General features: G+C 32.9%; 1 protein-coding gene across 1 annotated transcript; it reads left to right on the top strand.

Annotated features, from left to right (window-relative positions):
- The first annotated feature begins 1,268 nt into the window (after window positions 1-1,268).
- On the top strand, window positions 1,269-3,108 carry LOC130960212 (uncharacterized). The gene is made up of 2 exons (XM_057885542.1): window positions 1,269-1,630; window positions 2,960-3,108. Exons 1-2 carry the CDS (start codon window positions 1,312-1,314, stop codon window positions 2,965-2,967), a joined length of 327 nt encoding a protein of 108 aa, XP_057741525.1. The 5' UTR covers window positions 1,269-1,311; the 3' UTR covers window positions 2,968-3,108.
- The last annotated feature ends 5,975 nt before the right edge of the window (window positions 3,109-9,083 follow it).

Here is a 9,083-nt window from a genome sequence, read left to right as displayed (position 1 = left end):
ACTATATGCAAACGTGACACACACTAGTTTAAATTAAGCTGATTCAAACTAACCCACCATTTTAACGGTCATAATAATTCGAAATAGGTTGATTCGAATTATACATGTATAAATGCTACGATAATTCGAATCAAATTGATTTTTTTCGAATTATACATGCATATAGTGTTAGGGTAGTTGTGACATAATTTAAATAAATTTATTAAAAAAATTAATAGTTTAAAAATTAAAAAATACATATTTTATTCTATACATTAAAAATAAAACTAACAAAATATTTATGAATTGTCAATTCAAATTTTGTACAATACTTTTTCGCCCATTCTTGATAACTCACAATATTTTGAAAAAATCTCGTAATTAAATATTTTGTTATTTTTTTAATTAAATATTTTGAAAAAACTAATAAAATATTTAATTACGAGATTTTTTCAAAATATTCATGAGTTATTAAAAATGGGCGGAAGAGTATTGTATGAAATTTAAATTGATAGCTCATAAATATTTTGAAAAAGACTCGTAATTAAATATTTTGTTAGCTTTAGTTTTAATGCATAGAATAAAATATATATTTTTAATTTTTAAATTATTAATTTTTTTAATAAATTTATTTAAATTATGTCACTCTAATTCGAATTACCCTAACACTATATGCATGTATAATTCGAATCAATTTGATTCGAACTACCTTAACACTCGTGCATGTATAATTTGAATCAACTTGTTTCGAATTACCTTGGATGTCAAAACAGTGTGGTAATTTGAATCAACTTAATTCGAACTAGTATAGATCACGTTTGCATGTAATTTGAATCAATATGATTCAAATTACTTCTTAAATTAATCCATGCATAATTTGATTTGTATCCATTCGAATTACTACTGATTTTAAATAGTTCGAATTAGCTTAATTCGAATTATATTAAAATATATTTTTAGAACATCATGTCATGTTTTTTACTTTAGTAAAATCGTGTAAATTCTTCTTCCATTTGATTTAATATAGTTTTTTACTCTAATTATTATGTGTTTGTTTTATTAATTTAATTTTTTTAAAAAAAATAGTATCATGGCACTATATATTACTGCATCTAAACTATATATTTATGTTACATAATCTCAAAATATGTAAAGACTATTTTTTTTCGAAACTCAATGACTTTAAGGGGCAACCAAAATTAATTTATGGCTTTGATTATATTGTTTTATGACTCCTAACAAAGCGAGGGGACACCCTTAAGGTGATTTAAAAGGACATGAATTAAGTAACAAATATATCAATTCTGATATTATAAGCCTTTATAAAACTTCATGCATGGTATATCATACATTTGCATTTCCAAAACAAAAAGAACACACATGGCTAGAAATGGTGGTGTGACCTACAAACAAATAACACGTTTCTTCATTATTATTGGATTTGTTATTTGTGCTATCATTGTTGAATCGCATGACAGTATTCCAAAATGGTCTTCAGCTCAATACGATGGTCTTGAACATCAGGAATATAAGCTGAAAAGTTGTCTTCAAACATGCAAGAGCCGCTATAGAAATAATCCGGAAGCGAAGGAGGATTGCATTAAGAAATGCAAAGCTAAGTATGGTCCTCCGGTGGAAAGTTATAACAGTGGTAAGTATTTAAATTTTAAATTATTATATTATATTAATTATCTAATATTCATATTTGATTATATGAAAAATTTTCCACTCATTGGTGAGTGTTAACTGATCAAAGATACAAAGTATGTAGGATATTCAACTATATGATACAAAATAAAAATTAAAACAAAATCATGGTACTTTAAGTAGTTTATTATAATATTCATGAGTTCAACTAGGAAGCTAATATTTTTCAACTGACATCGATCTATAATTTTTATTTTAAATTTTATATCCTAAATGTTAAATCCTAAACCATAAATTTTAAATTATATATCCTAAATTTTAATTTTAAACCCTAAATTTTCTAAAAATAAAGGTTATTCATTCATAAAGAATTAGATATAATGGTAGTGGTTACAGATGACTTTTAAAAGAGTGAGGGTCCATTTGTGAAGCTTCAAAAGTAATTTTTTTGAGTTTTTGACTTATAAAAAGTAGTAGTATTAATGTTTGATGTATTTTTCAAAACCAAATTGCAGCTTTCTAAGAAATTATAGGAGCTTATAAAGAAGTTAAAAAAAATAAAATCTCTCATAATACTATTACTTTTTATCACATTTTTATAAAATAAGCACTTTTAAAACTACAAACCTAAGTACAAAATAACTTATTTATAAGCTACTTTTAATATAACCATTTATTATTTAAGCTATTTTTTTAAAAGAAGTTTAATTAAACTATTTATCCAAACTGGACGGAATAGAAAAAAAAGTTGACTAAATAATATTAATATTTAAAATTTGTTTTTTATATTTTTCAATATTAATATATGAAATAATAAATACTTCAAAATTATCTTAATTTTGGTGTTTTTTTTTTTAAATTGCACCAAAAGTGTTGAGTAGTATAAAAATTAATAAGATATTGAAAAATAAAGCATATAAATCATTTACCTATATGACAAGGGCCTTAAGATGTAGTCAAAATAATATATGAAATAAATATTTGGGTTAATTGCAATTTATTCCCTGAATTGTAGATTATATGATCTTTAGCCCTTAATCTTTAAAAATTTAAATGTTAATTTGCATATTTTTAAAGTTTAAGGGCTAAAGTCGCATGTGACCTAATGATAATGTTCAAGAAGAAAAGTGCAACTAATCCAAAATATTTCAATAGTTTAATTTATTTTTAATTTTACTTTGTGTTCCATTTTGGTTTTCGTGTTATATATATACTTTGAGCTTGAAGTACAGTACTTTATAGTCTATATATACTAACACTATTGTTATGTGATGAGAGATAATTTTTTTTTCAAATAGTTATGCTAAAAAAACCTAACATTTATTTTCTGCAGGCATGTAAGAGTTGAAATTTAATAAATCTTTAATTTCAATATACATAGAAGAAGATTTGAGCACCTCATCAATCAGACCAAAAAATGATTCACATTGCAATACGGAATGTTTAAATACTTTAATTTGTTAATTATATTTGTTACTTTCTTATTATTTCAATTATGCTTGTGGTTTAATAGTTAAATTGTGCCATAAGGCAATAATAGCCATTAGGCTACAATCAAACGTAATAAAAAATTGTGAAGTGACGAAATTTTTTTTACATGCTCACCCATTTTAAAATTTATTTAGACGAATAATCACAAATGAAGAAATATCGCACATTGATCAAATTCAAAAGCGATTCACGAAGTTTATTTTTTTAATGCAAAATATTTGTTCAAAATTTTTGCAACCATTCCAATTCAGTAGCTTTCGAGATTATAGGGCTTCTTTCACCAAGTTGATTAAGGGCCGAAAAACAATCTATAAAGACATTCTAATATTTAAAATTTATTTGAATGAATAAATAACTCCTAACTCTCTTTTTTCTGTGTCGTTGTTCTCCTATTTTCAGATTTTTTTTACTCTTTTTTTTTTCTGTCATCTTCTTCCACTCTCACCGCCATATGCCACCCCCTCTCATTGCTTACACGTCTAACTCTCAAGGTCATTATAAAATTGTCGTCGCGCATCTGACACGTAACTCGAAGGGAACCGTTGTTGTCGAAGGCAGAATCGTCCGCCACCTTCTTCTCCTCTCTAGTTCTCTAACTCTGCAACTACAATTTTTTCTACTTCTCTAACTATCTGTGACGATGTGATTGCATCTCTTTCTCTTTAGTCTCTGACTCGCTGCTGCTCTTCTCCTCCTTTTCGCTGCCAATTCAGGTAAGATTTTATAAGAAGAAACTAAAAAACTAAACTAGAATTATACTAAAGTTTTATGGCAGGAGCCTTGGTCACATATTTTGACTCGTCATGGATATCCTATAAACAAGTTTTGTACAAAATTATAAAAAATTGCAAGCAATTTTCACTAAATAAAATATAAAAGTAAGAAAGCACAATACTTAATCTAAATTTTTTCCTAAACAAGTCATACATATAAAGTGATCTACTTTTACCAATTTGAAAATTCTAAAGTTTGAGCAAAAAAAATTATATACTTATTTTCTTTTCTATTTCGTCAATTAACTTGTTAGAAAGCTTACTAAAATAGAAAAACAATTTAAGACTTATTTCAACTGTATTTACACTAGAATCTTATTCTTTGTCCTTTTTAAATGGTTTTTGAATCACATTTCTTTCTTTTTTTTTTCTTCTCACTCTTTGATATGGCAAGCAAGTGCATTGTAATAGTAAGCTATTAAATTAAATGAGACCATATATCAAATCCCAATAAGAGCATTTCATAATCAAGTTAATAAATTTAGGGCCGAACAAGGGGAGGATAAAATTGATAAACCAAAAAAATTGAATTTATAATTCAATCTCAACAACATTAATTTAATATTAATAAATTGAATTTAAATAAAAATTTAGTAAAGTAATAACTCAAAACTCAATAGAATCATCAATAATACATTATAAGTAGTGCACGAATTTCCACTCTTCGTACAACTGAACCAGCAAATACACTGGGTCATCCAAGTAATACCTTGAGGTGAGTCAGGGTCGATGCCATGAGGATTGTTGGGTTGGATCAAACAGTGGTTATCTTGTAAATTTTAGTTAGGCGAATAGAAAAATTGTTTGATTGTTTAAATGCATAAAAGTAAAATAAATAAAACGTTACTCAGTTGATGGTGAATCTAATGATAAGAAGATGGTTAAGACTTCAAAGATGCTTTTGTTCTTCTGGATCAATACTTTCTTACCGTCTACTTCAATTGTGAATGATTTTTTCTATAGTAGGCTGTATGTGATTGCCGCTGGTTTGAGCAGCCGCCAATCTTCCTCTAGGATGAACACCAGGTTTAGTGCGCATCCAGTTGACAAACCCCAATTTGACGGTTTGTTTTCTATTGAATTTAGAGTATTTTGATAACCTTTTGTCACACTTAGCCTAGGAATTAGCATGATTTTGTTATCTCTCCCATATTTGTGCTTAAGTGTAAAAACGTGCTTTTTAAGCCTTATTTTGATGAATTCTAGTTCTTCTTTGATTCCATAAGATGCCTTGATGTGTTTGCTAGTAATTCCAGGATTGAAGTAGCTTAGGCATGGATCAAAGGAAGCAAGGAAGGAAGCATACAAGTGGAGAGAAGCATAAAAAGTCAAAGAAGCAAAGTCAGCCATGCACGCGCACGCGCACAAGGCGCTCGCGCGCACATTGCAGAATCGACCAGGGACGCGCACGCGTACCATGCGCGCACGCGCCGATGATGGCACATGACCTCACTAATGCAACACGTGCCTGGCGATTTGAGAGGGTTTCTGGACCCATTTTTGGCGCCAAAATTGCTAAGGGAAAGGAATAAAAGGATGAAGGATTAAGGGGAAGGCATCATCATGATCACATAACATGACTTTTGAACTAATCACTTAATTTAGTTTTAGTAGTTAGAAGTAGTTTCTAGAGAGAGAAGCTCTCACTTCTCTCTAGGATTAGGATTAGGTTTAGTTCAATAATCTTAGATCTAGAGTTTAATTCATGCTTTCATCTCCTTCTATCTCTCAATTCTTTGTTGCTACATTCATCTTCTTCCATTCTTTTGTTATAATTTCCTTTATGTTGTTCTTATATTTTGTTGTAGATCTAGTATTGTTCCTTCTACTTTCTTCCAATTCAATAAGAGGTAATTCATAATAAATGTGTCTTCTTTGCTTTTCTATTGTTGATCTCTTGTTTTTGTAGTTGTAGATTCCTTTAATTCTTGCAATTAATAATGTTTACTTCTATTGCACTTTATGTGTTTGTTGAAATGCCTCTTCTAGATATAGTGTAGATTTTGTTCCTCTTGGCCTAGGTAGAGTAATTGGTGATACTTGAGTTATCTAATTCCTTTGTTGATTGATAATTGGAGAGATTGCTAATTGGTATGGAGTGCACTAAAGCTAGTCTTTCCTTTAGGAGTTGATTAGGACTTGTGGCTCAAGTCAATTCATCCACTTGACTTTCCTTTAATTAGTAAAGGTTAACTAAGTGGTAGCAATGAACAATTCTCATCACAATTGAGAAGGATAACTAGGATAGGACTTCTAGTTCTCACACCTTGCCAAGAGCCTTTTATAGTTGTTAGTTTATTTTCATTGCCATTTACTTTTCATGCTTCTTATCCAAAACCCCAAAATAACTCACAACCAATAACAAGACACTTCATTACAATTCCTAGGGAGAACGACCCGAGGTTTGAATACTTCGGTTTATAAATTTTAGGGGTTTGTACTAGTGACAAACAACTTTTTTGTATGAAAGGATTATTGCTTGGTTTAGAAACTATACTTTACAACGAGATTTCATTAGTGAATTTCTAAACCGTCAAAAATTCAATCATCAAAATGGCGCCGTTGCCGGAGAATTGCAATGGTGTTGTGTTATTGGTTATTGTACATATGTGAATAGTGTGAATATCTTGCTTTTTGCTTTATTTGCTAGTTGTAGAATTTTATTTCTCTTATTTTCCATTATCTTTTGATTTTCGTTTTCTCTTTTCACCATGAATTCTCATTTTGGCTATGAGTGTGATTGCAACTATGTTGTAGGTGATGAGGACTACAATGGAGATGTGTATCAAGAATGGGACAATCAAAGGTGGGAGGAGCCACATGCTTATGATCAATCCTCATGGCAACTACCCCCACCAAGGCACTATGAAGAAGAGCCATTCTATGATGCATACCAATCCAATGGCTATGGTGAATCACCTTGTGACTTCCAAGCACTACCACCATATGCCTATGACTCTCACCCTCAACATGAACCTCAACCATTCTCACAAGCCCTTTCATACCAAGCACCTTCCTATGATCCCTACCCCTCATATAATCAACCACCCCTACCATATTCTTATGACCATTATGAACAAGAGCCCTTAGAACCACCACCCTATCAAGATCACTACCAAGAACCACCTCAATACTCATCATCTCCATACCTTTACCAAGAAGAACCACCTTCCTACTATGAACCCTCTCTCCAAAATAATGAACCTTCCTATTCACCCCAAGCCCCAATAGACGATCCTCTCACTTTGTTACTCCAAGGACAAGAAGCCATGAAGCGGGATATACTTGAGTTTGTGACCAATTTGACCAAGGTGGTGCACACTTTAGCCCACCAATGCTTGAATACTCAAGGTACTTCCGTGACCACATGTGAAAAGTCAAAAGAAGAGCAAAGCATGAAGGAGAAATTGGAAAATTTGGTGGAGAAAGAGGAGTCAAATTTTGTGTTGGAACAATTGGAGAAATCTATAATCATTAAAGAAAAGGAAGAAGTGGTTGAAAATTTAGGAGATGTTGAAAGTCCAAGGGAATGTAGCCTCATGGAGCACTCTTCCAAGGAGCTCGATATTGAAGTTGAAGAGGGTGCGCAACCTCTAAGGCATACCGTAGTTGGAGACTTGGAAGAAGTTTATCAAGAGATGGATTCAATCATGGATGAATTTCTCTCTACAATGGAATCCCCTCCCATTGGACATGGAGTTGAAAGTATAAAAGAGTGTGCACAACCTCCCAAGGAAGATGAGAAGGGCATGGTGTATATCGAAATTGAAGAATATGAAGAGGTTGACCAAGAAATGGATTTATTCATCAATGAATTTTTATCCAAAATTGAACCACCTCCCATTAGGCAAGAAATCAAAGTTCTTGAAGACAACACCAAGCCATGTGATAAAAAGGGAAAGGTTGAAATCAAGGAGGCTCGCAAAGAGGTAGAAATACACAAAAAAGAGCACAAGGATGCATTGTCTAAGTGTGGGGAAGTCTCCCTTCCCACGATACCATCCAATACAACATTTAAGTGGGTAAAATCTCTATCTCTAAGCTTTAATCTCTCACTTGAATATGGTTTGCTTGAAAATGATGGTCAACTTAGAACTCTTTGTGGAATTAAAAGTAAAAACGAGTTGTGTAGTGGTTGGAAAATAGGTGTTAAGCTTATCAAGGTCAAGGCCTCAAGGTATCGGGATGATGTTGGGACAAGGATTACTTTATATGGATCTAGGAGGAAGCATTGGTGGAGTAAAGAGAATTCTATGTGTCAATCACCTTTATGTCAACCGCTCATCCGACAAAACCATGAAACTCAACTAACGGATGGGTGTGAAGACAAGATATGGGATCCCGGTTCGCTATGTGAAGACCAACTATGGGGACTCATATCTTGGGTAGAACTGTGCCCAAGCTTGATGAACATGGTTGGAAATTCTGTCAACCAATTGAGAAGCAAAGATCCTTGGAGATTCAAGGACGAGTACAAACACAAGCCACCATGACAATAGGCTTCTCAAAATGTCCAACTTAAGGACTTAAACTAAAAGTGCTAGGTGGGAGACACCCCACCATGGTAAACTCTTTCCATTCTCTAATAAATTTACCTAATAAGTGATTTGAGTTACCATTGTAGGTAGATGTTTCACACAAATTTGTTTGTACAACTTAATTGTTAGCTTAGTCACATGCATGTTGTGTTTAGTAGTAGATGAATAATATCAAAAATTGCATTTTTGTAAATTGTATGATGGTTGAGTGAATAAGAGTTGTGAACACTAAGGGGAACACCCAACAAGTTTTTTTCTGACAAAAAAAAAAGAGAGGAGATGAGGGCGTGGACGCGCGCGCACAACGTACGCGTACGCGTCCCGACGCGCATGCACCACGAGCCACACTCCAGAGAGTTGGGCCTTCCTTGGGCAAACATTGTGCCTGGAGCCCAACATTAACCCACGCGGACGCGCACCTGCCGCGTCCGCGCCACTTCACAATTCGTCAATATACGCAGACGCGCACTTGCCGCGTGCGCGTCCTTGCGTGTGGCCACCACTCTAGGCCACGAACCAGAGAGTTGGGCGTGCCTCAAGCCCATTCTAAGCCTCAGGCCCAATCTCATGTACGCGTGCATGCATGGTACGCGCACGCGCCTCTGCCTCCTATGCCACCCCACGTTTGCGCGCACTGTACGCTCACGCGTGGTTC

This window comes from Arachis stenosperma, chromosome 2, assembly GCF_014773155.1.
Source record: "Arachis stenosperma cultivar V10309 chromosome 2, arast.V10309.gnm1.PFL2, whole genome shotgun sequence".
NCBI classification, from domain to species: Eukaryota; Viridiplantae; Streptophyta; class Magnoliopsida; order Fabales; family Fabaceae; genus Arachis; species Arachis stenosperma.
The sequence above is the reverse complement of the archived record's forward strand: the minus strand, read 5'-3'. Positions and strand labels throughout refer to the sequence as shown.

What these genes read in the sequence shown, in the direction of transcription:
- LOC130960212 (XM_057885542.1), top strand. Translation starts at nt 1,312, where the DNA reads ATGCATGGTATATCATACATTTGCATTTCCAAAACAAAAAGAACACAC.